At 43.6% G+C, this 27,168-nt stretch overlaps 1 protein-coding gene across 10 annotated transcripts in view; it reads right to left on the reverse strand.

Annotated features, from left to right (window-relative positions):
- Positions 1-20,790: 20,790 nt before the first annotated feature.
- Positions 20,791-27,168, reverse strand: part of NAV2 (neuron navigator 2) — a 333,333-nt gene continuing 326,955 nt past the window's right edge. For all 10 annotated transcript variants that reach the window (XM_067558196.1, XM_067558193.1, XM_067558197.1 and 7 more), the window contains 2 exons: positions 25,313-25,516; positions 20,791-23,013 (listed from right to left, as the gene is read on the reverse strand). In XM_067558196.1, the coding sequence (XP_067414297.1) occupies positions 22,888-23,013; positions 25,313-25,516 (330 nt within the window). In that variant the 3' untranslated portion in view covers positions 20,791-22,887. The remainder of the gene's footprint in view (positions 23,014-25,312; positions 25,517-27,168) is intronic.

Below are 27,168 nucleotides of genomic sequence, written 5' to 3' on the forward strand. Positions count from 1 at the left end.
GAACAAGGGGTTAATTTCAGATGATCTATCCCCTCCCCTTTCACAGGCGCTCAGAAAGAGGGCTGTAACAATAGCTGTTGTGGGGGGGAAATATTGTGGTCTGGCTGGAAGGGCTGGGGGTGGGAGAGAAGTTGTTTGCTTTTTGAGGGAGATGGAAGATCCAAGATGGAAGATGGAGATCCAAGCAAAGCTGAGGAAGGAAATAAACCTAAATGTTATAACTGTAAGATTCCTAGCCAAAGAAATAAGGTTTGGTGATGTTATCCCTGTGAAAGTGGCTGACTGGATTAAAAAAACATAGGGGATACAGTAAAAGCCAGAAGGTTGAGCAACAGGGATCTTTCAGTTGAATGTAAAAACAAAGAGCAGGCTGATAAACTGCCAAAAACTAAAATGCAAGGGGGAAAAAGTTAAAATAAATTGCCAGCTACCAAAATACAATATTTGATGAAACAAAAGGGGGCAATGTAAGAAGTGTCATTGGAATTGACCAGTGATGAGAGAACAAAAAACCTAGGAAAAGATAAAGTGTAAGTAAGCCACTAATTAGTAAACAAGGAGGAGAAAGCAAGCCATTAACAGCAATGCTGATTACATTAAAGGGAGGGTCTCTACCTGAGAAAGGAACACTAGGGTTTCAGATCTTTAGGATCAAGTCATATACCCACCACCACCACCTTCTTAAGGTGTCATAAAAGCCAATAGTATAGGCATGTAGCAAATGTTTGTAAAAGGAAAACAAGATGTGGTAAATGTAGGAGAGAGCATTCCTATGAAAATTGCTTAGAAGAGGCGGAGGTCAACAGTTGTAACTGCAGTGGTAAATACAGTGTCATAGTGAGGCTGTATAGCGACAAGCTAAGGAGATACAAAAGGCAACAGTTGTTAATAACGTATTTTATGCAGAAGATGCAAGAAGGCTCTCGAAACATCAGGAAAAGGAGGAGAAAATCAGCACAGCAAAAGGAGAACTGCAGACAGCTTCACTTTATAAAAAAATATGATGAACACTGTGGAAGGAATAGGCGATGATATACTGGTAGTGAAAAAATAAAGGTATATTGCATTTATGATAGAAGTGAAATTGTATATCACAAATGAGGGGGAGGGAAATCAGAAAAAATAAAATTATAGCAAAGGCAGTGGAAAAATACTTGTATGTTAGTAATCTGTCAATAGACAATGTTCACATGATTTTGAATGAGGTTAATGGTGAAATATGACTAGCATGGGGAATGTCTTGCTGGAATGTCCCCATTCTGACTGCACATGGTCAAGAACTAAAAGAAAATATCCTGGGAATGAAAACTAAACCAGATATCATATGTATCAAGGAAACATGATTGGTTAAAAATCTTGCTTTTAAAATTCCAGGGTATATTGCCTATATATAGGTGGATTAGGGACTTATTGAGTGAAAGGATCATGCAGGTCAAAGTAGGGAAAGTTATGTCAACCGTATATAATATTAAAAATGGTACACCACAGAAGTGTTATCAGCCCAACCTTATTTAATGTTATGCTAAATGATCGTCCAAAACAAATAATAGCTGGGGTAGGTGTCACTTTATTCGCAGGTGGGTTATTCACTCTGTGGGTTAGGAGCAGGAATATTGAGGTGGCAAAAAAGAGAATCAATGAAGCGACCTCTGACTCGGGAAATGCATAGGGTTTCAAGTTCTTCACCACCAAAACCAAAGGACTGAAGTCTACAAAAAGAAAAGTTACAAAGGAATGTAAACTCTGTCCGTATAGAGAACAAATAGACATAGTTAAAAGTTTCAAATTCCTAGGGGTAATATTTGACACTAAATTACTTTAGAAAGTTCATATAGACTATGTTAAAGAAATGTATAGGAGAGGTTAACATGCTTATGCCTTGATGGGACTAATTGAAGGGTGGATAAGAAAAACACTGGTACACAGAGCCTTAATCAGACCAGTTATTGACAATGGCTGCCAAGTTTTTGGGTCAGCATCAAAATCAGATTTAATATAAACCCAGGCAATACGAATTGCAGGCAAGGCATTTATTACAACACCTGTGTGTACACTACAGATAGTTTCTAGTGAAATGCCAGTTATGCTATAAATGAAATGACTGTACCTAACTTTCTGGGCCAAAATTAATGGGAACGGTAATAATGATGAAGATACCAAAACAAATATATAAGGATTGTTGGGAATTTTATAGGCAAACTATAGCACCCAATGCTAAAACTCCGTATGCCATTTGAGTTAAAATGTGGATGCAGAAGTTGAAACACAAGGAAAAGCTAAATGATGTCAAAACTTTTAGTCATAGGAAAATTAGTAATTAATGGAAATTTTTATGTCCAAACACGGATTTAGATTTATTTTATAAACTTAAGGGTAAGAAAAGGGTAAGACAGCGGGTATTAAAAAAATAAGTGTACCAGTATATAAATGAAAACTAGAGTTGTTGGTTTTTTTGTTTTTTTTTTAAGAAATAAGCAGATGGGTCCAAAACAGAAAAATCAGGAAGAATATGGACAGTATATTGTATACCAAAACTGGAATTAGTACAGTTAAAAAGAACTTCCAATTTGTAGCTGTCATGACATTTGAACTAGTAGCAATTATGCTAGCTTTAAATTGGATCTGGGATGTATGCTCAGCAATGGCTGTAGAAGTGATTTAATCAATGAAATTATTTTTCTAACAACACAGTTAGTACAGCTGTGGATATATGAAGCATTATCCCAGCACATATTGGGATAATAGGGAACGAAATGACAGACAAAACAGCTAAAACACTATAAGAAATGAAAAGATTGACATAGAAATACCCTTGAGTAAGTAAACAAGAATTCAAATGGCTAGTACAGAAAAATAAGAAAAATGGCAAAAAAAATTGGATTAATAAAAAAATAAGAGGAAGGAGATTTTTTAATTTGTGTCCTAGAGTTGAAGATAATGACATACTGCAGGCCTGGATAGGAAAAATGAAGTGATTTTGTTTAGAGTACTAACTGACCATTGTGGTTTAAACAAAAATATTTTTCAAATAAATAGACACAAAGATGGACTACATGCACCCTGTGCAGTGAAAAACAACTGATCACTATTTATTGGTTATGTAACTGATTTGATAAAGAAAGGGAAAAACTTTCTGAAGAATTCAAATGACTTAAGGTAACAAAAGTTACATTATGTTATAGTGAGTATATGGGGTAGTATTAGAAAAGTGTTGTTACAGTACCTGAAGGACATAGGGCACAATGAAAGAATATAAAGCACTGAGTATTTAGGAATTATAAGTAATGAAGGCTATAGACTATTCAGTCAAGTCTGCCTCACCATTAAAGAAAGAAAGAAAGAAACCTTTTGGAATTGAAGATCAGATATGCACGTAATGATTACCAGACAGAGCAGAACCTCAACCTAGGAAGCAGAGGAAAACCCCAGGATGACTGCCGCTGCTTTCTTCCCTTCTGAGTCTTCTCATCATATTCCAATCAATTTAAGTTTGGAGAGATTTCAGGATGAAAGGCAGTTTATAATTGTAAGATGATTCTCACTTGTAAAGCTTTCTCCAACAGATTTACAATATGGTAGCACATTACAATTTACAAAACAATGAAAAACAGAGGGCTAATAATTTACACAGACCTTTATTTTTGTCTTCATTTTGTTTCAATTCTCCTCCACTCCTCAGTGAAACTTCTATGAAGGTTTGTGTTGCTTTTTTTGTTATCTGCTTTACCAATCTTTTTAACAGTGCTTTGGCACATGGTATTCCAACACTGAAGAGAAAGCCAACATGGCACTATTGGATCATCACTCTAATCATAGTCCTTATACCTTAGATGGCGCTTTTCAGCCCCAGATCTCAAAGCACTTCAAAGAGAAAGGGATTATAATCCCCATTTTATAGAGGGGAAACTAAGGCACAGAGAACAAATGACTTGCACAAGGTCACCTAAGTTAGTGGCAGAGCGAGGAATAGGACCCTAACTCCTAGTTGAGTTCCCTATCCATTGGATCATGCTGCCTCTATTGAAATAGAATGGCCGTATTCATTGATTTCTCCCTTATTATGAATGGCTGCTATTGCTGTAAGATAACCAGATATTTCCTCTAACTGACTGAAATCAAGTCCTAACTAGGAGAGAATAGCAGCGGCTCTCAGTAAATAGTACAAAACGACTTGACAATGGGGTCAGATGTGCAGTTCTCAACAGGAGCAAGAGACAAAGCAGGAATTATCTCCACAAAGAGATTTAATCATGGGATAGGCCTCTGTCACTAGCATTTTCTCTCTTTCTGATTCTAATGAATATTAATAAACCATTAATAGCTAAGAAATAAAGAAATCCTCCTCGGCAGTTGTTGGTGCCTTCCCTGGTGACCTGTGTCTTTTAGTTAGGTGTAAGTGAGCCCACCTCTGGCAGCCATTCCAAATAAAGGGCCCTTGAAGGGTGAAAGGATAATTAGAGACGGAAGAAAAGTTTTTCCACAAGAAGACACCATCAACTGTTGCTGTCCCAAAGCTTGATGCAAGCTGAGTTTGTGTTGGTGTAAGGTATGGCTGGGAATTCTGATTAGGCCTACCCTTAGGCGAGTGGAAGTGCCCCTTGATTTGCTGTTTATATAGGGGAGGGTCTGAGGCAGAGCTAGAGACCTTTGCCATATCCCTTATACTGAATCATGTGCAAGAGTCGAGAACAACTAGCCTCTTCCTTTACCCTCTGATTGCTATATTCAGACTATGTCACAGTTGTCTTCTTCCCATGATATACCTGTGCCGCTCAAGGCCAACAGCAAAACAGTAAACTACAAAATATGAATGGAGGTAATGAGATAATCTAAAACACAGATACAAGCGGACATTCTAGTTGACTATGGTGGAGTAGCGCTTTTTAGGAAAAGCGTGACATGTTCCCATATGCTCCATTAGCCTATAACATCTGGGATGCAGCCTCCTATTAACAAATCTTTTGCATCACTAACATCTGAGGATCATACAAGGAAGTAATCACTCAAACTTCAGGCAGGATAGAACACGACACAAAGAACTGGACAAAATATTCAAGAATCATATCTTTCATTGACCAAGGGGGAAGGGCAAGATTTGACCAAATAAGTATTGCCTAGCTCTAACTCCTCCAAAAGAGAATCCCTCCCACCATTACCCAAAAGGTCATATGGATGTATATGAAACAGACTCACAGGATGTACCTCAACTCCCAACTGGGCTCAAGTAAAAGAACTCTTAATAGCACCCATATAACAACACATACGTGGGAAAAAATACTTCGCTATCGGCATCGCACACAATTGTAAATGATACAGTACTGCATGACCATCACGCATGACTCAGTATCCAGTGGGGTGCTAAGCATAGAACCATAACTAAAATCAGCCCAACCCTCTAGCCATTAAGCCCCCTCACAACTTCTTCAGAGGTCACAGATATAACTACAGTCGCATATCACAATATACAAAGCACATGTCATGTTTAGGAAGGGGAATTGTCATTTACATGTAGCTTCCTTAAGACATAGTGATCAACAAAGGCTAACCGTCTACTCTTGCCCTTGGGCTCCTTGGGGCTTGTCTACACAACTATTCTGGAATAATTCTTCTGAAACAGCTATTTTAGTACATTTCCAAGCATACACAAGCCCTTAGAGGTGTGGAGTTTCTAGAGACAATGCTCGTTTCTTTATGGTGAAAGAGCACTGGAACACAAAGGCCCATTGCTTACCTCGGGCAAGAAGAGAGTTCTGTTGCTGTACGAGAGCCTGATGCAAGCTGAGCTTTTGTTGGGGGTATGGCATGGCTGGGAATTCTAGTTAGGCCTACTTTAGGAGAGAGGTAGTGCCTCTTGATTGACACAGGGGAAAGTCTGAGGCAGAGCTAGAGAGATTATTCATCCCATGATGGCCCTGGCCTGAAGCTTTCGAATCCTGATGAGGAAATGTTAAAGTGCTGGTTCTTATAAATACTTGGTCTTTTGATACAGATCTCAGGGTGCTAGTTACTGTCAATTCCGGGACAGGAAGGGAGACAGTGGAAACGATGTGGTTTCACGGTCACACAATATTTTGTTTGGATAACTAATGTCAATATTTGTATAAGTCTAAATTCTGGAACGAAGCAATCCTTTGTCTAACGCACGGGTGCAAACTAGGGCCCATGTTAAAACATTTGACTATCCATCTAAAGGCCACCCTGGCTCGGTTTGCTGTTATGTGTTAGTTATTCCATCTCAGCAGAAGAAATGAAACTCTTTGGTGGGGGGTTGAACCTTGGGTAGCACACTGCCTTTTCCCTCTTGCCAGGAGACAGGAGAGGAGACAATCAGTCTGAAGGCAAGCCCAAAACACCGAGTGGTGATATGAGGAGAAAGGGCAGCACTCCAAGGCTCCAACACCTACAGCCATGCACACTTAGTTTTACTAAGCAGAATGTTTCCCCCCATTTGACAACCCCAGTGGTAGAGGGTAACCCATTTAGCTTAGGTTTTTGTTAAATATTTCAGTCTTGGTCTTGTTACCAATGTTAACATACACTGTCTTCATTAGGCTTCAGAGTCAATGTCCAGCGTAAACAAATGGAACTGCTCAGACCTTTCTGAGAACTATTATTTCGTTCTGTCTGTTGGCAGGGAATGTTGCAGCTGCTCACAGATGCATACGTTGACAATGGCTTAATACGTACACGTTTGAAACCATAAACTAATTGTAAGGCTGGAAAAGCCTAAGCATTGTAAGTCCTAGGAGATGAAGGTTGTGTCAAGCACAGACATTGAACCAGCTCATCTCCTCCAGTGTTGGATGGGGAGTTTTAAAAGCAAAAAAAAAAAAAAAACCTTTTTGAGGGAGGTCAAAATTACACCCCCCTTTTCCAGATTCTGGGTGGTTACCAGGAATACAGTGCTTCGCTGCTGTAAATCCCTCCTGTGAACACAGGAGCATTGGGAAAGATCTCCTTACTGGCTATCGATCTGTGGGCTACACTAACCAAAGCTGACCCAGGGAAGTGGACATTGCACCCATCCCTCTCAGCCTGTTAGTTCTCTAGCTCAGGGAGTGTGGGCTACCCTACCATGCGATTTCTAGTGGTGGGAGTTTGAATCTGCAGCTGGAGACTGCTCAGGGCTATGCTGAATTGGTTATCCTCCAACCACAGTGGTTTTGCCTCTGCAGGTGAATTAGTTGGAGCTGGTGCTTGCTCTTTGAGGGAATGTAAAGCTCTTAGGCTGCCTTTTGTCTGTGCACCTCACCTTTAAATGTCTAAAGCGCTGCTTGGCTGTTCCGCTAGCAAAGCAAGGGGGGTGAGGTAAGATCTTGTATTAGACCAACTGCTGTTAGTGACAGACACAAGCTTTGAAGCCCCACACAGCTCCTCTTCAGGACTCAGCCCTGCGTGGCTTGAAAGCTTGTCTCGCTCATAAACAAAAGCTGGCCCAATGAGAGGTATTACCTCATTTACCTTGTCTATCAAAAATCTGAAACCAACATGGCTACAACTACCCTGCATGCAGAGACAGGGGTCATTTTGTTCAGTTTTTGCAGCCTGTAAGAGGGAGCTAAACCTAGGAGGGGTGATTTTCCTTTGCCTTGGACTTGTGCCAAGTGGATGTAAAATGCTGCTACAGGTGTAACTGAGTTGAGAACTCTGATGTGGTAGAATTTTCACAGGTGTTACACAGGTGTTTACACAGGTGTTAACTATTGTTCTTCTCACTGTGGTTTGCCTTTAATTAAGGTGAGCCTTCCAGACTGAAGAGACATGCTTTGTTCTAGGTCTATGGAAACCGAAACACTCACTACCTCTCCATTCCAGTGACCTTAAATAAAAGCAAGAGTTTACTCAGCATAGACCAGAAACCAGAACATTAGAATGCAGTGGGCCAGATCCTCCGCTGATGTAACTCAGCATAACTGGACTAAAGTCAAGGGACTGACAATGATTTACACTAATTGAGAATCTGACCCAAAATGTTTAGGAGAATATAAACACTTATGAAAATAACAGCTAACCAGGTAGGAAGGGTGAATTAACCATAGAGGGGTTGTTATGATACTACTACCTTGCACTTAATCAGTACAAAGATCTGTGTGTACTTTACAAATAATAGTTACCTCTCAACAGGATGATTGTAGTGGGGTGCCCTCCACCTCTGGTTCAGAGAGAGGCCACATCGCATCACTACATCTCCCAGTTCACACTTTGCTGGGGGTGTGAATTAGCAAATGGGCAGTTTATGGGAGCTCTGGCCCTCAGGCCAGGCAGAGCAACTAAACCATAGCCTCTGGCCTCAGGAAGGGCAGAGCAAATAAACAGTTTAAAGGGTCTCTGATCTTGGGGCGGGGTGGGGCGGGACAGAGTCAGCAGTCAGGCCTCCTGGCCTACAGTAGAGTAGCTGCCAGCCTAGGGGGGAGGCAGCAGGGGGGTAGGGTACCTAAGCCCACCCTACTCCACCGGGTCCAGCCCAGGGCCTAACAGGGGCAGATAGAAGCACCACTAAGTCAGCAAGGTCCCAGCCAAAACACTTTAACACAAATACCCACAGCAAGAACCAGCCCACAGTCTGCTTCCCTGGGCTACTTCCTACCACCGTTCAGAAAGGCGTGCCATCACCCAGGGGTCCTGTACCTCATTGGGGTATTCAGCCACTGGCAGACTCAGCTCCTCTCCAATCTCAGTCTCCTCCAGGGACAGGGCTGCACCCAGCTCAGTAGCTGAATCAGAAGCCTGCAATGAGCAGTCGCCTTCCCTGGCTCTGCCATAACTGAATTGGCCTGGAGGCTGCACCTTTTATACTTTCTGTCCCGCCCCTCAACTTCCTGTTTGAGGGGTGGGCTGGCCTGGCCTGGCTCTGCTCACTTTTGCAGAGAGAGGCCCCTCCCCCTCTGGCTCTGAAGGAGGCCACACCGCCAAAATAGTACAGTGATATTATCCCCTTTTTAGAGGTGGTGAAACTGAGGCACAGAGTGATGACATGACTAAAGTCACTTCTCCTGGCAGGTCACAAAGAATCAGTGATAGAACTAGAATTCTTGACTCCCAAGCGCCTGCTTAACTGCACCCCCAATACATGAAATAATGTATGCTTAATATTTGCCATGGATTTTGGCTTGTCTGTGCTATCAAATTTTAATGAAAAAATATACTATAGCAAACTATAAAAGCAAAATATTTTTTCCTTCACCAAACAAGAAATGTAAGAGATGCACCATCTCTGCTTTGCATGGGAAACCATTTCATAGTTCAGTGTCGTTAGCAATTGTTACTGGCAAGCTCAGCAATTCAGCCCCTTTTGTGACTTGGTCTTGCTTACATTTGGACCTGAGCGCTTCAGGCAGAGATTTGGATTCAATTGTTTTGTCTTTGCTGCCATCTGGTGGCAAGACTGCAGTAATTAACTGAAAGCACCTCTCCACCATACTACAAGAAAAAGGCATTATTCTGTGACAATGGCATTATACTTGTACCATTATTTGATTTCCCCCTCTATCCCACCGACCTCCATGACATACAGGGTTCCTGCTTGGCATATCAAACAAAAAAATGAGCATTATTCTTATTGACATTACAGTAGCTCCGACAAGCCTGGGCCACATTGGGCTAGGCATTGTGCAGACATAGGCCTGGAGTTAGGTGCCTAAATACCTTTGATGATCTCATACTAAGAGACAGTGCCTGTCCCAAAGCACTTACATGCTAAGGCCCTGATCCTGCAAAGAAGCATGTGTGTGGTAACTTTTTACTCCCGAGGGAATTCTGCGCCAAAAAAATAAAAATTCTGCACACACTATTTTAAAAAGTCTGCAAAATGTTATTTGTCAATAAATAAATGTGGAAGCTCCAGCACAGCAGTGGGGAGCACAGGCCACTGGCTGCATGGAGATGAGAGATCACCCTGAAGCCCCCCAGGACATGAACTCAGAGGTGAGGTTGCACCTGACACTGACACAGGGCGAGGACCAGGCCTGCCCCAGAAACACCCCTGGGCTCTGCCCCTCCACACCAGAGGCGGACAAGCAGGCTCAGCCCAGCAGGCTCCAAGTGTGGAGGGGCTTAATGTGGGTGGATCCAGGTGTGGGGTGAAAGAGTTCTGTGTGGGGCAATCTGGGTGCAGGCAGCTCAGTGGGGGGTGGATCCGGGTGTAAAGACAAAGAGACGCTGCAGGGGGGATCCAAGTGAAGGTGGCTGGGGCTCAGCAGAGAGGTCTGGATGTGGGGATGTAGGAGGGATGGTGCTCAGCAGGGGAGCCTGGGAGTGTGGGGATCAGCGGTGGGGGTCCAGGTGTAGCTAGCTGGGGCTCGGTGAGGTGGGGGGTCTGGGTGCGGGTGGCTCATCAGGGTGGTCCTGAAGAAAGGGGCTCTTCAGGTGGGGGTTGAATGCTGGGGGGGATGGGATTAATGGAGGCTGGGGCTAAGTGAGGGGTCTGAGTGTGTGTGGGGGGTCTGGGTGCGTGGGGGCCTCTGGATGCAGGGGTTAAGGCTCAGTGGGGTGGGGTCAGGTGTAGGAGTCCCAGTTGGGGATTTCCTGGGTGTGGGGGGGGGGAAGGAGGGCTCAGTGGAGGGGACTGGGTATGTGTGGGTCTGGATGGACAGGGTTGGGCAGATGAAGGAGCAGCTTCCTGCACAATGACCCCTCCCCCCATTGCTGAGGAGTGATGAGGCCTACAGGGTGGGGAGGGTGTGAGTTTCCTGCATCCAGGGGAGGTTTCTGGGGGTGGATGTGTCCCAGTCCCAGCCGCTTCTTGCAGGGGAAGAGGCAGTCCTGTCCGCCACCACCCCAGTCCAGCCAGGACCAGCAGCTGAGTCCAACGTAGCATAGGAGCCACCATCCGGGGCATCTCCAGCCCCACCACCCCTGATTTACCTCTCCACTGGTTGCTCCAGGTGCCTGAAACAACATGCCCACACTTCTGGGGAGAGGCACGTGATCACTCTTGCAGCTTCCTTTTGATTCCCCGTCACAAAGTCATTTTTCTGCAGGGAAGCAAAGAAATCTGTGGAGGACATGAATTGTGTGTGTGTGCAATGGCTCCGAATTCCCCCAGGAGTAACCTTTACACACTCCAAGTAGGCCCATTCACATCAGTTCATAAGTCTTTACAAGATCAGAGCCTAAGTAGACAAAACAATCAAAGTGGAGAAAGGAAGTAGAATTATCCCCAATTTACAGACAGAGAACTGAGGTGAAGAGAGATTAAGTGACTCTTCTATACAAGCAAAGATGTAGACAGGATGGTTAATATCCTGTACTGTACATGTAGTACTATACAAATATTAACAGGATTAATCAAGGGTATGTGGAAAAAGTGCTCAAACAGACATAAGAAAACAATGGCAAGATTACTGTACTATGAGCCAGTGAATTGAACATGGGCATTGGTTAAGGTCTAGAGCACTGCTAAGTACACTAAGGGCTGGTGTCTCCAGGAGGAGGATGAAGTGAAGGGACTTGTGTCTCTGCCCTGCTCCATCTCACTTCGCCGGGGCCATGGGCCAAAAGAGTTTCAGTGACAGATACCAGTGTGTAAAGCCCTTGGGCCCAATGCTGTCCTCAGGTACACTGGATCAACTGTCATTGATTTCAAAGCACCCTGGGCTTGACAAACTACTGTGTTACCCTGATTTCACAGCAGTGTAAGTTCATTGAAGTAATGGAGCTGCAGTCGTGTAAAACTAGACTGGACTGGACTTCAATAGGAGCTGCTCCCGTCTGTCTAGCGCAAATCTGAGCCCTTTTGATTAAAAACATTGAAACATATGCCACTAAAGACTCCCATTACAGAACTGTACTTTGAGTACAATAAAATACACAGCACTGCATTGAGCATCATACCAATGTCAATAATGCAATATGTTCAGTTAGCAGAATGCATCCATACACACACACAGGATTCAGCTAATAAGCCACAGTGGTTAATACCATATGCACAAAAGCATGTTTGTCACACCAGTATGAAACAGTGGGGCTTTACACATAGCAGAGAGTGGCGCCTGCTTTCACACCAACCAGGCTGTTCCCTATGCTTATATTTCTGTTCCACACACTTTAAAATCAACACGCTTCATACGGAAAAAAAAATTAGTCACTGTTGATTAACATCTGCTAGCAGGAACTTTTTAAAGAATGTGTAATCTTAAAAAAGAATAGCCCCTGATGAACAGAGCGAGCGAGCGAGCTTCTCCCTGCAAATATGCAAATGGCCAAGATTTCCAGATGTGACTAACAAATGTGGATGTCTAACTTGAGATCTCTTTAAGGGGCCGGATCTTCAAAAAGTGTTGAGCTCCCACCCTCTGAAAACCAGGGCCCTTTAAGGCATGATAGGCTCTCAAAATCACTAGCCACTTATGATACTCTTGGCCAAGATTTGCGGTGGACTTTGAGTTTGACAGGTCAGGATTTCACCCACCATAAAAAAACCAAGAGCCTCCCACTAATGCTGGGAAATGTATCAGCACCTCGATTCCCCCCCGAATGACAGAGACAACAGTATCATTACAGTAAGATCTCGCTGGGTGAGCCAGCACCTCCCCTGCGCGGTGTGTTTGCTGCAATCCCAGGTACACTCTCTGTGCTGTTCCTGCCTTCTGCCTGGTGGGTTTCCTTCTTGACAGCAGGCAGGGTGTTCAAACATGCCAGAGACACAGTGCTATAAAATGAAGACCAAGACTGGGGGATGCTAGCTGGGAGATGAAAGCAGCCGAGTATCTTTGCCAGCAGCTTTGGGTGGCGTGGGACCCAAAGACCCTCGGGGCACTACCACAGCAGTCTTGTGCGACTGTCCCTCCAGTGTTCTCCCCAAGCTCACTCTGACGCTGTGCAGGTTCTCCTGTATCACCTTTAACCTGAAACATCTTTGGTGAGAGGAAGAGGAGCTGGAACTGCAGGGGAGGGGTTGAGCCTCTCTTCACTGCAATGCATTTGGCTGCCCAGCTGGGCTCCCTCTGATGGTGTGTGGGTGGAAGAAGGAAGCAGAGCGAGAGAACTGAACTGGCTTCAGAAAGTAGTCTCCAGCCTGGCCAGCAGGGGGAAAGCGTGAGTCTGGTGGCAGAAAGCTGCAACTCCAGCTGTTCTTTCTTGCCCAGCTGACTTACTGGGAGTATTGAGAGTAGATGTTCTATGCAGCAGACTTAGATAGTTCTCTTGTTTGCTCCCCAAGTAGGGGCTGAACGTTAAGAGAGACACATTGATGTTACTCCCTCTCCCTGCCTCTCCCCACCAAGTTGAAAGTGGGAGGGATGTTCTACTTCCACCCTTCATGCCTGGGGAAAATAACACCCATGCAGAGAAGTGGTAATAAATGGTGGGTGAGGCGGCCTACAGAGAGTGTAGAAGAAGGGACTAAAGTTGGAAAACTGAAAGCTGCCATCAGAGAACTGAAGGAGGAAGAACCCTCTAGGGAGATGATGCAGAAGAGAGAAACCCACCAAGGATGTTATGGAAGCCAGTGGAGGAGAGCAAAGGAAGGCGCTGGATGTGATGACAATGTCAAAGGCTTCAGACTGAGCCAGTGTAGTGATTAAGAAGAAATGCCCCTTTGACTTCTAGGGTAGAAGTCAGTAGTGGTCTTTGTAAGGGTAGTTTCTGTGGCGTGGAGGAAGCAGAATCCAGGAAGGAGCTGGCAAAGAGGAAGTGTAGACTGTAGGAATGTTGGAAGCAGAAGGATGGAGGGAGACTAAAGGGAAGATGGGGTGAAGGGAAGATGGTCTGAGGAAGGCACATGTAGACCTAACAGAAAGGGTTAAAAAAAGTGGGGTTGAAGATACGGGTGAGGGCTGGGTGAGAAAGCAAGCAGTGGTTCGTGGTGCTGAGCACTTTGACCCCATTCCCCCAAAGCACACTTTGCAGGATTAGGGCCAGAGGGATGCGCACCTGGCAGCACCAAGCCCCAAATTTGCAATTCCATGAATCAAAACGAAGTTTGCAGAAAAGAAAAAACCAGCTCACTAAAAAGACCCCTATAGGAATAGAGGTGCCCCTGCTGCAGAAAACCACAGACACAAAATGAAACATGCTTTCCTGTCTGACCATGGGGATGTAGACAGTCATCCAGCAGCTGTCCCACAATGCTCCTGACCCCCACAACAGTGGTCACGCAAGTCACAATTTTTAACTCCATTGTTGGGGGTCACGGATACTGGAAACCCACCACCACCTCTTAAAAAACCCAGCATAGTGTGGTTTTTGAAATACTTTTCCTGGTTGCCCATCTTGGTGAACACAGATATTAACCCACCTTTGTGCGCTTCCAACCCTGCTGGCTCAGCACGGCCGGAGAGCTATACCTAGATGCATTCTTGCCTGGAGCAGAGGCCTGGAGCCCCTCAGCCTGGTGGGCACAAGAGCCGGTACAAGTCCAGCTAAGGAGCAGCCACAGGAATAGAGATGGCTAAGTGCAGATTGTGCAGGGGATGCTACAGCTGGGGCACAAGAGGGGAGAGAGTCAATGGCAGGTGAAAGGGACGGAACTTCAGCAGGCAACTCACAAGGTGAGGAAGGGCAACAACAAATCTGGGGCTGCCCAGCAGACCTGCTGCTTCCACCATGACCTGCGTGCCATACTTGGCCAAGATGTCACCAGCACCCTCAATGTGACCAGGGACACTTTGTGAGAGCTGGGTATGGAAAGCCCTGCAGTGCACAGAGTGACACACAGAATGGGGCAAGCCAGGAGCTATTTCAAACTCTGCCAGAGTCAAGCCAGGCCCCAGCTGAGGATAGCTGAGTCCACTGACGAAGGGAAGGGAATTCAGATAAGTGCATGGATGCTTTATTTCTTATAGGCACGTTTGTTTCCCTTTTCAGTGCCCAAAACCTCCACTGTCTCCGTCTCTGCCCTTCTTCCCTTTTTAAAAATGCCCCCCTCCCCCTCCCTTATCTGCACCAGTTAGACAACAAAGTGCTGTCTCACTTTACTTTTAAAACCAGCACTGGGAACACAAGTAAAGTTAGCGCTTTGGAATGCATAGGATTCAACTACTACATGGTCGAAAATAAATTCACACAGCTCAGTGTAGCAGTCCAAATTACACCATCCACATCAACTCACGGCCCTGTGCTCAGACAGCAATAGAGGCGGCATTTGCTTTTCCTTTGGCTTGTTGGGCGGGGCGTGAGGGACGTAAAGCTCCCCATGTGCAGTACATTGTTTCTCTGAACAGGACAATACCTTAGGCTGCTTGGATGCTCTTGCTGAAACTTTCATTGAGATCCTTTGCCAGCTTCACCTGAACATTTCTAGGGCCTGGTCTACACTAGAGAGTTTTGTCCACAAACGTCACCTTTTGTCAACACAACAATCCTGGTGTACACACTGCAATGACTCTTTTGTTGACAAAACTGCCATTTTTGTCAACAAAATAAACCTACCTAGACAAAGGCGTAGAGCCTTTTTCGGCAAAGGTTTTGTGAAAAAATACGTGTGTAGACACTGCCCTTAGGTTATAGCGCTGAAAATAGCCTCCCGATTATCTCAGCATGCCATCGTGCGTGCTGCTCTGGTAAGCAGTTTGAGCTAGGCTAACCTGCAGCTGTCCGCCTCTGCCCCTCCCCTGTCAAAAACCCCCAGGAAATTTTCAAAATAACTCACCGTGGCGCTCGCTCCACAGCGCAGTAAACACAATCCTGTACTGCCTGCCCTAAACTACCGGGGTGGGGTGTAACTCCTGCTGTGCTGTGCAGAGCCAGGGAGGAAGGTGGGGGGGCTGTGTCTCTCTCCCCTCCCCCATGGGTGCCCCAAACCTGTCACTGCTGAGAGGCATAGGGAATGCCAGCTATGAGCTGTCTGTGTAGCAGCTTCTGCCTTGGGATTGACTGCTTCCAGCTGCTGCTGTCTGAACTTAAAGAGCCAGGACGAGTGCAGACACACTCACTGTCGTCGTCGTCGTCGTCGTCGTCCCCCCCCCCCCCCGCCCACACACACACACTCACTGTCCCCCTCTCCTTCTGCTTCTTGTGTTCGTGTTCAGCAGTGTCAGCTTGGCTGACAGGACAGTGTAAAAGCAGCTGTCAAACTAGTAGGATGCGCATGGAATGATGGGATTCAGAAACCTTCATCATGTGACACTGTACCTGTCCCGTGAGGCATTGCAAACCCTTCCCAAAGCACCTGAGTGCTGTTGCACAGTGGGATAGCTACCCACAGTGCACTGCTCACTGTGTCAACAAACGAGCTGAAAGTGTGAATGCTCTCCACTGACAGAAGGAAACAGTGAAGACACGCAACAGCGATTTAATTACAGCAGGGGCTGTATGCCGGCAAAACTTTTGGTGACAAAACTTTAGACAAGGCCTAGGGATGGTGACCTCATTTTTTCCGCCACCCGAGGCGATATTCCCCTGCTACTCTTTGAAGGGTTTCGCTGGTACCAGTGCAATAACTAGGCTGGCACCTCAGAGGTCAGGGTGGCTTCGGGATACCAGTAGCAGCTGTGTTCATTGGGCAGTTGCCACACTCAGACATGAAATGTCAGCCAAAATCACCACTGGGTGTGCAAATATTGGCACCACATGCATGGCACTGTCCCTGTACTCATACCCAGAGCTGCCCAGTACCTAAAACCCCCATGCAATAGTTCAGATTCAGTGTGGCTTGAGCTGCAAAGCAGTGCTGTAATGAGAGGCTAAACTAAGTGCCAATTAGCGTGTTTTTAGTCAAGGGCATGGTGGGAATAAGGCAGTTTTGAGATCGATCATTCCTTTTCTGTTGTGACTATAAATGTAACAATGGCACAGCTGTTCTGATCAGCAGGCTCTGGCATGGTGGCCTTCACAGGTGCCTCCGCCACATCTGCTGAATGCCTGCCAAAGATCAGGTGAAGAAAGAAGTGGCCCAAGGAGGATGGTTGGTGAGCTCCATCAGTCTTCTATCACTGCTGATGGTGAACACAGGGATGGAAGGGCTGAGAGCAGGAAGAAGGTCTAGGATGCTGGAGAAGAAGCAAAGGGTCAGCCTTCCTATTCCATGAAAAACTCCATGGTTGCTGCTCCCTATATGCCTCAGCCTAACAGGTTGCAACATGGCATAAACCTTTACCCCTACCACTCCATGCCAGGCAAAAACAAGGAGAACCATGATTACACCTACACCACAGACCTGTGATAGCTATAGCATCAACCAGCAAGCACTGTGCACTACTTGATTTTAAACATGAATGAAACATTGTAATGGGTTGGTTTGTTTTTTAAATGTGTAAGCATGTATGTTTGTTGTTGTAATGGGATTTTATAAGTATGGGTCACTCTTACAGTGATGCTAGCATGTTTTGTATTTGCATTTTACCTTTGTTCGCACACAAAAAGTTTTATTTTTTGAAACGCAGCATATGTTTGTTAATTTGCAAGCACACCACATTACAAAAGTCACGTCAGGCATCTATCACCCATCCATATTTGGGTCTATACACACATGAAGGCACACAAGTTCCGAAAAGTACTACACTATTTTAGCTTACTGATAAAAATGTTCTTTTAAGGCCCTTCTATCCCTTGTCTGTATAGCGCCATGGCTGCCTCTTCTAATAGCCTTTGTGTCTTGCTCTTGAACTTCAGGCTGGTCCACCTCACCCCTCCACTCTGTCGGTAACCTTTCCCCGTTTGCCTCACCGTATTATTCAGTACACAACATGCAGCAATAATAATAGGGCTGTCTGCCTTGTTGCGATCCAAAGTAGTAATTAACATCACCAGTGAGCTGTACATCTGTTCATCAGGTATCCTGCCCCAACTCAGCTGGTAATTGAAGCTTTCCTCTGCTCTGTCAAAGTGGCCAGTGTTGTGGTTTCATGAGCCGGGGAGCAAGGTTCCTCCAGCATCACTATTGTCATTTCAACATTGTCAATGAGAATGCAGTAGTTGCGATGGTGCCAGAGTAAGGATGTGTATGTCCCATGTAGCACCCCACCATTGCTTCAGCTCTAACTACTACTCCTGCACAGCTGGATACACATAATGACCTTGCAGACTTGGATGCTAATGGCCCCCCCACTGTGGCTTTTCCAATTCTGCTATTGGTTCGTGGGGAATCAGTTCAATGTGCCAGTGCAAGCTTCCATAGTATGATCATCACTCGTTTTTGCACTGCCAATGCTGCTCTAATTCTGGTATGTCTGCACTGAAGGGCTGGGGCAAGCTCAGCACACTGATCCAGGAATGTGGGATTTTGCATCCAAAACTTCCGCAATCGCTGCTTGTCATCCCAAACCCGGGTTATGATGGTACCCCAACAATCTGTGCTCATTTTGCAGGTCCAGAAGCTCCTATCCACTATGTGGCGTTCCTTCATGAAGGCCAGCAACAATCTGACATTTTTATTCACTGTGTCCATCAGCCATTCATCCTCGAGCAGCTCATCTTCTTCCTTGCACACTGGCTTGTAGTTGTACAAAGTTCCAAAAAGTGGCATGTAGGAATTTTAAAAGTGGTGTGAAAATTATGGGATGGAAAAAGTGGGATTATGGGAATTTGACCTTTATTTCCCAGAAGTCTCTGAGTGACTTGCTGGTAGACCTCAAGGTACTGTGAAAATGTCCCACAAAGCATAGCGCTGGATCGTGGCATGGGGCACACTGGGATACCTATCGTATTTTCTAAGGATACAACCAGCTGAGGTGAGGGGACAGAGTGACACAAACACCCACGCGCCCAAGCGATAGAAAAAAGTTGGCAGCTGTAAGTGGATTATGTCAACCAAACTTTGTAGCACAGACACAGCCTCGATCTTTGTTCAATTTTTTTTTAATAAATAAAGTAATTGGAGCAGGGACTTGAAGCTCCTCCTACATTCTATGTGAGTGGCCTAACCATCATGCTAGTTCTCTGGAACAGTGAATAATCATTTGGCCATGGTATAATTATCCTGGTAAATTTCCCCATGTAGATAAGCCCTTAAGTAGCTTGTCACGTCAATATATTCTCAGTGAAATGGACTGAAGACTTCATTTCCACTGCCTTTTTCTGGGTCTTCAGTCTCCAGGGCTGTCAAGCCAGCACTCTTTCACAAGCACTAATGATTTTTTTTAAGAACTAAAAAGCCCAAACGCCAGCATCCTAGATACATGCTTGATCAACATGGCACAAAACTGCAGCAAACCCCCAAATCTGAATAAATAAGTAGCAATTTTATTGAATCATGAATAATTTAAGACTGGTACAATCATCAGCTTTATTCTCCATGACATTGGGGCCAGCCAGGGGCCATGATCTCAAACGGACCATTTGCAAATTCCAATCCTAAATGACAACTGAAAATTAAATACGGAGGGGAACAGATGGAAAACATCATACTGTACACAAAATACTCAATTCCTAGTTTTCTCTTTAAAAATGGCTAGAAAAAATTCATCAAAATGCAGCACTTTTAATCAAATATTTACATTTCTATGTTACAGTGAAAAAATGTACATCTTATAGAACATATTTCATAAACTGTTCCACTGGAAACAACTAGATCAAAACAGCAACCTTCCATTTAATATCCACAAAGACTTTTTTTTGTTTTTTGTTTTTCTTGAAAGAATTGCCACATTTAGACAAGATTCAATACACATAATATCGAAGTTAAGCATCAACAATGAAATAGCTTTTTTTCTTCCAAAATGTACAAAATAAAAGCTAGCCAAACCCACTGTCAACTGAAACTGTATCCATCTCTCATTTATGGCCTGTACAATTCTTGGCAGCTCTGAAGGAAAGGAAATGGTTTAAGCTTCTGATTTATAACTCAACGTGAATGTTGCATAGAATCTTGTATTTTTTTTAAACGAGCCAACTTTGTAAAAAAAGAAAAGGCAAAACAAATGGAAGCATTTTGGACAAAGCCTTAAATGAGAACAAAGTCACTTAAAAATAAGTTTACTAAGCTATACTGAAATCATGATGGAAGTAAGAAATGTGCATAACAGGTAACCCTGCTTCCCGAAGTTTTAGAAAGGACACTGAGTTTTGTGATGATTAAAATGACTAGCCTACTCAAAATCGAGAGTACAGATAGATAGAACCCCTATTCTGCATTTGAGCACAAGATTAAAAAGAAAACAAATCTGACAATTTCAAATGTATTCGTAGGATTCAGTTAAAGGTTTGCTGAGAAATTGGTCTGTGATGTTAAGTCAGCTTAGGCCCCTATCCTGCAAATGGATCCATGCAGGCATAAGGGTCTACTTGCATGGATTCAGTCTCAGGCTCAAGGAACTCAGGGTATGTCTATACTGACGGCGGCAAAGTCACCACCCTCAGATCGATCTTTCTGGATCGATTGAGCGGTCAGTGTAGACCGACTCAATCGATCAGGAAGTCGACACAGTAAATCCACCCCCTCAAGTGGCGTAGCGCTGCGTTGACGGGAACATGGTTCCCGTCGGCGCAGTGCATTGAAGACAGGGCACAGAAGGGAAGCCCAGCAGTCGACAGGAGTTACACAAGCTACACAGAATAGCTTGCGTAACTCCCGTCGACTGCCGCCAAATTTCCAGGTAAATGTAGACCAGGGCTCAGTCTCTACCCAGATTCACAGCAGTAGCAGGTGAAGTCAGTGCTGGGAAGCAGAAATGTCAGACTGCTGAGGAATTAACCACTCTAGTCCATCAGCACGCTCTGCATATGATCCCAGAAGAGTGTAGCCCGTTTTATAGTAACAAGATCTGGTTTAATAAGCTTGACTGACTAAACCTTTCAATTTTATTTAAATTAAATAATCAAGGAGAGTTCAGCAAGGTTAAAGCAGTGACGCCAGCTCAGGGGATTTCCCCTACCTATCATTAAACTATTTTACTTATTCTTTTACAATCTCTTTTTAGTTTTTTGTTTGTTTGTTTGTTTTAAAGATCATCATCACTTAAAAGCTGTAATGGTAGCAGATTCATGACCAGCTCTCACTGGAAAAGAGACAAAAAAGTAACTGCAGTCATGTCACGGGAAGTAGAAAGTCACAAGGGATAAAAAAAAACTATCCATAAACTGAGTCACAGGAGCATGAACTCGTATGTGTTACATTATTTTAAACCCAGTAGGATTAACAAGATCTTAAAAAAGTGTTTGTAAATACATTTTCTACCTGGACATTTAAAAAACAGCGATTGCTTTTCTGTAGTTTAGTGGTGATGGCATTTGTCATCATAGAAAAGCTTTTATTTTTTTCTTGCACTGAAGAAACAGCTGTCCAGCGAACTATTAGCTGCAGATTAATATGAACCTGAAAAGTTATCTCATTTCCCTCCTTTTGTTACTGTCACATTTAAACAACATCTAATATTTCACACAAACAATATTCACAGCAATTTCTTATTATATTCCAAGAGATGACTTCTTTAGCCCTGTTTGTTTACTTAAATAAGACCCCATAATATACAGCACTAATGTAATTAATACAATTAGTACAAAATAAGTAAGGCATCGGTTTAAAATTCAGCACCGAAAGATAGCTGCAACGGCTTATACAGATCAATGTTGAGGACTGTGGTTCTTGCTGAGGTACAGCCTGAGACAGCTGACTTGTGGTGTTATTATTCAAAGTATTTGCTCCCAAGAAAAGGAAAGTGCAATTCTTTGTGAGGTGTTCTGGCTCCCCAACAGAAGTACAAGCCTTAATACTGAAACTGTATTGTGTGCGTGTGGAGAGGAGGAGGAGAAACAGAGAACCAGGTTCACAGCTAAGCCATAACCCATGAGCAATTTTGAAACTTTAAACCCTCTTTAAAGTTTAAAAGTTTTAAGACCTGGAAAACACAGTTTTGTTGAACCGCTAAAATACAACTTTCTGCTTTTTAAAAACCAAACAAAACAGAGTGATGCTAGAGAGTAGCAGCGGACTGCTTGCACAGCTGAGCTTTAATGAACTCCTTTGCAGTTTTAATGGTCAGAGAGAGAAATCCCTGACAAAAAAGTCTTAGAAAACAGCTATAAAATTCTAATACAAACAGTAAAAACTGAAGGCCTGACTACACCCTAACTGGGTGAAATTCACCCTGTCCATAGGCCACAAGTGAACCTATGCACCACTGAAGTTCCACTTAAGCTATGGCATTTAAATGGGGCATAGGGCCTCTGCAGTGGAGTAAATTTTGTTCACTTACACCAGTGTAAATCATGAGTAGCTCTACTAAAGTCAATGGAGTTTCATTGTCACAAGTCAGAGGAGAATCAAGCCCTGAATATCAAAAGGGTACTTGGTCTTTAAAATCCGGTAGGATGGTTTGTTACACAGTGTTTGAAAAAAACCTGATTTGTTTAGACTGTACATATATTTCTATTTATATATATGTATATCTCTATAAACACACGGTGAAATAGAGGAAAGCAAGCCAAGGTCTCAGACTGGCAAGGAGAGCAGCTTTTTTAAAAATTTTAATATTTATTTTAAATTTCCCTGTCTTGCAGCTTTGCCTTTTATAGACCATTATTAAAAAAGGCAAGCAATATATTATAGCACCAGAACTATCTGCAGCTGAGGTTAGTCTGCAAAGCTGATTGATAGAAATCCTGCCCTCACCCAAATGTGTTTGGTCAGAAGCGGCATAGGCAATAAACATCCTCCCCTCTCCTTCTGGACAGTACATGGCACAATGCTGTTTGTTTCATAGCTGTGAAGTCAGGTTTTTTTTTTAATGTCTTCAGTATCTTAGGCAGGAGGGCTTACAGCAACTAAACAGAACAAAACAAAGAAATAGTGCAGTTCTTATCATTGTAAAAAGAAAAAATACAAAACTTGTTTGGGTTGCCTGCACCCACATTCAAGACTGACTCAAATAAAGTGTCTTGTTGTTCTCGCAGCTTTAATACTGAGACATCCACCCAGTCTAGTAACAAGTTATCTTCATTAGTTTGTGATAAGGATTCTTGTAAACTAGGAGAGGGACAGTGGGAAACGGCCTGTTTTCCGTCTGCAGAAGATCACAATGTTGACTCCAAGGATGAGTCAAGGATGTCATCATGATGGCTGTTGCTGTTGGAGTCGCTGTCGTAACTCTGGGGGCTTGAATAGTTGGCTGCCTCTTGCAGTCTCATCAGCATGTTCATCTAAGAAAGTGCAAAACGGAGTAATGGTTATTCGTCTGCTGAGACAAAAGAATCTTAACACTATATAATAGTCATATTTGCACTCACTGTGAAACCAGTGCAAGATAGAGGAGAATCGGGATATTTATTTCTTTGACTCTCAAACTAGATAGCAAATGGAAAGCAATTCTCACAGCACCCCGTGAGCTAGGCAGTTGTTATTACACCCCTCCTGTGAGAGACTGAAACTGAAATGCAGGGAGGATAAGTGACTTGCTCTAGGTCACACACAGAGTCAGTGGAAGAGCTATCATCTCCTTACTCCCAGCCTCCTGCTCTAACTAGTGTTAATATGTATTAACTGGAATTCTGTATCTCCAGAAACAGGTAAAAAAAAGAGATCTATCAAGTTAGACAATGAACAATAACATCTCTGTGTATGTGCACAAAAATAGTGGAAATGTAAGGTGACTCTTCAATGTACCCAACTTATTTTGGAGTTGTACATGATTCGAGACAATAGTTTGAGTACCTATAAAATAAGCAGTTATTGCAATAACTATTTTCATCAGGAAGAAAGTTGTGTGAACTAGTGTTACCATCAGGCTCATATTAAAATGTGCATTAACAAGTAAATCCAAAGCTTAAACAAGTGTATATATTGTGTACTATGTTTAAAACCTTTGTTTCCATACACTTGCATGGAATTTGTTGATTAATAAATTAGACACCAATTATATAAAAACTAGTTTACATAAAAACATAAGCCTCAATTTTCCACTCCTGGGGGGATTCTGCCCCACTGCAGATTTTCCCTTTCCCTCTCCTGCAGAATAATTGATTCTGACAGAGAGGCAAAGGGAAGCTGCAATTACACCTTTTAGCCCACCAAGGGCAGATGTGGTGCCAGAAGACAGCAGCCAGCCAGAGAGGGAGAGGGCAGCAGCTGCCTTTCTCACAGTGCCCTCTCTGCAGGGCCAGGTGAGGAGGCATGGGATATGGGTGGGTGGGGGGATGGACAGAGTGGGTCACACAGACTGGGGTTTAGAATGGCTAGTGTGGGGGGGACAGACTGGAGCAGGGGCACAGGAGTTAGTGGGGTGACAACATTGAGCCAGGGGCTGAATGAGAATGGGGGTGCAGGGCCACACGGGGACATGGGGAGTGGGGGTGGCTAAATGGAGGTGCAGGGACACATGAGGACAGGGGGTGGAGGTATAGGGACACATGGGAATGGAGAGAGTGGGGGTGCAGAGCCACATAGGGACATGTGCAGATATGCCTGGCTGAATAGGGAGTGGGGGTGCAGGACACATGGGGACAGGGCAGATGTGCTTGACTGAATGGTAGAGGCTAGGGATCAGCCAGGGTGTGCATCGGGGAGGCTCCCCAACTCCCTAACAATCCCCTCTCTAAATAATTGTTCCGCAAATCTGCCACCCACACACAACAGCCCTCCAGGTTCACTCCCAGGCTCCTTCCCAGCAATTACTTCCCTCTCCCTGAGCTCCTCCATTATCCTGATTCCCGCAAGTCTTTGCACTGCTTCTGAGGGGTGTCGGAAATATGTTTCTTTATTGCAGTTTAAATGAATTATTACTCAAAGTTCTGTATTAATATGCCTACTACTTGCCAAAAAACGTTTCCTGAATCTTTTCTGTTGTCTGTATTGTTACAGACATACTTGCTGTCAGGTATTTTGAAATAAATTACCAAAATAATTGAAACTGGCGTGAATATATTGTGTTATTTTGACACATAAAATATACAGAATTTTGTAAAATTTTAAAATATTGTGCAGAGAATTTTTAATTTTTTGGCACAGAATTCCCCCAGGAGTAATTGTCATCAGAAAAATAATGCAATATCATAGTGACATCTTTTGATCCTGGCGGTGCAGGTTAGGTCAAGAATTTCCAGCACATTATACAAATATGCTCTATTAAATGATGTATTCGCACACTTTATATACCCACAAACAGCAGAAACATGCAAAAGGCATCTAGTTATAGTTGTGCAATGCTTTATATGGGGTGGAAGAAATTTCCTTCTTATTCTTATAGCCATTTTAGCTACACCCTCACAAGTAGGAGATCTGAATATTCTCCTTCATTATATCTGGCAGAACTACATCTGACACTCTGGTCTCTTGTGCCGTGCATTCCACAGGCTGACTATATGCTGTGGCAAGAAATATTTCCTTCTAATTCTAAAACATTTAACACCATTAGCTTGTCATTCACTCCTTCATTCCTATTGTTTTTTTTCCCCCTAGCAAGTAATCCTAACTAGCTCTGGAGCTTTAGATGAGAGAACTCACCAAAGGATCTCCTTCAGTGTCACTCGGGGGAACTTGTTTGCTAGTTGAACCTTCCCGTGGCATTGAGTACCCATCAAATCCAACATCTTCAGGCCGCAGTTGCAGCAATGGAGGCCACTCGTGGTGCTGTGGGGTGGCTGCCCATGGATATGTGTCCATTACCCATTTGGCAGGATCCTCCCAGGGAGCTCTTCTTCCATATAGCTAGAAAACAAGAGCAAATGCATCTCTTAAAATATTTCTGTTATATAATTGGTTCTACTACTTTAGTCCATGATTGTCTCATCAAAACGAGCTCTTGTGCCATGGTTCTCCCAATGTGGAAAACGTTCTGAATGAAGGCTGACCAAATTGGGTGCGACTTTCATCCTTATTACGCTGACTGTGAAGTTCTAGCTATATAATGGCAACTGACTCAGACGAGGGTGGCCCATCTCCTTTGAGACTGCAATGCCTCTTAGTCTGCCACCAAGTGGGGAGAAAGGGAACCTGAGAACAACCTTGCTTCAGAAGTTGAGTGCACCACCTCTCTGTTCCCATTTCTTTTGTACTAAATAAGATAAATACAAAATCCAAGCTACCAGTGCACGCACCCTGTCTGCATTAGGACCCTGAATATTTGCTTTCAAAGCCATCAACAAGTTGCAGTATGTTGCTGGAGTGTGCAAGTGTAAATGCTCAATACCTTTAATCAGAAACTATGAGGGTCAAAGAAATACTTTTTGAAGTCAAAGGACTTTCCCTGTGCTCACACTGGTTAGAGTGCCAGCAGAATTTGGCTCAGTATGTTCAGCCTCCTACTTCACACACACACGCACTTCCTACCTCCAGAAAGGTGTTTTGATTTGAATGGTCAGGAAAACACAGCCAGTGCTGCTGAGCTACATCATTTGTTTTATTTTTAAATACCCTCTGCTCCTTGATCTAGTCACATCACTTAGTCTTCATTAGATGAAAACTCACTTTTGTGCCACTCAAAGGATTCAGACTCCCCTTTACAGGGAAGTACAGGGAAGAGTGAAGCAATAAGACACAACAGGGGGTAATGAGTGTATTAGGAGAACATCTGAATGCCTTTAATCCATGGGGTATAACTATTTCAGTGCTAGCCATCACCCCATAACCATTTATTGACATTAAGAAAACTTTTATGATGAAGGCAAATGTGTTTCCACACACGGAAATGGTTGATATTGGTATTTTAGAAAACTGAAAAACAACTGAGCTATGTGATTCACCCAGATTAATCCCAATGCTCTCATTTTAGATTATTCTCCAGACACGCAAACAAACTCTCAGTCCAAGAATGTTTACAATACAGAATGCAAAACTTAGTCACAACAAGGATATTTAGCCGTCCCATTCTCCCGTAAGCGCTTAGAAAGCCCATCAGAAGCTGAAATCCTGCTCCTACACGCTTGGTCAGCATTCTCCCTCTTAGAGTCTATCCCCACCCTACACTGAATTTTTAGATGTATTTTTCCAGAAAATAATTATGGTCTTGAACAGATTTCCTTCACAACCAACCAAGACCTAAATAATATAAACATCATTTTGATATTGATTGATTCCATAGTCTGGAAAGTAACAATGATTGACAATCCCATATACTAAGCACTGATAGGTGGAACTAGAGGGGTACGAATGAGGAAAGAGACAAAGAAACGAATATACCAGTTCCACATACTAACTTCAGTGCAGTTACTGCTGGTTTACATTGGGATAAAGGAGGAGAAAAATCAAGACCAGAGACTTTCCATTCAGCATTTCTTGACAAACATACTCCTCTGACAATTTTGGAAATAAAGAGTTAAAACTCTCTGAATGAGAAAGCCACTTAATAACTGTCACAAAAG

The sequence above is a fragment of the Emydura macquarii genome, unplaced genomic scaffold, assembly GCF_026122565.2.
Source record: "Emydura macquarii macquarii isolate MOO-44397 ecotype Brisbane River unplaced genomic scaffold, CSIRO-AGI_Emac_v2 contig_1876, whole genome shotgun sequence".
NCBI classification, from domain to species: domain Eukaryota; kingdom Metazoa; phylum Chordata; order Testudines; family Chelidae; genus Emydura; species Emydura macquarii.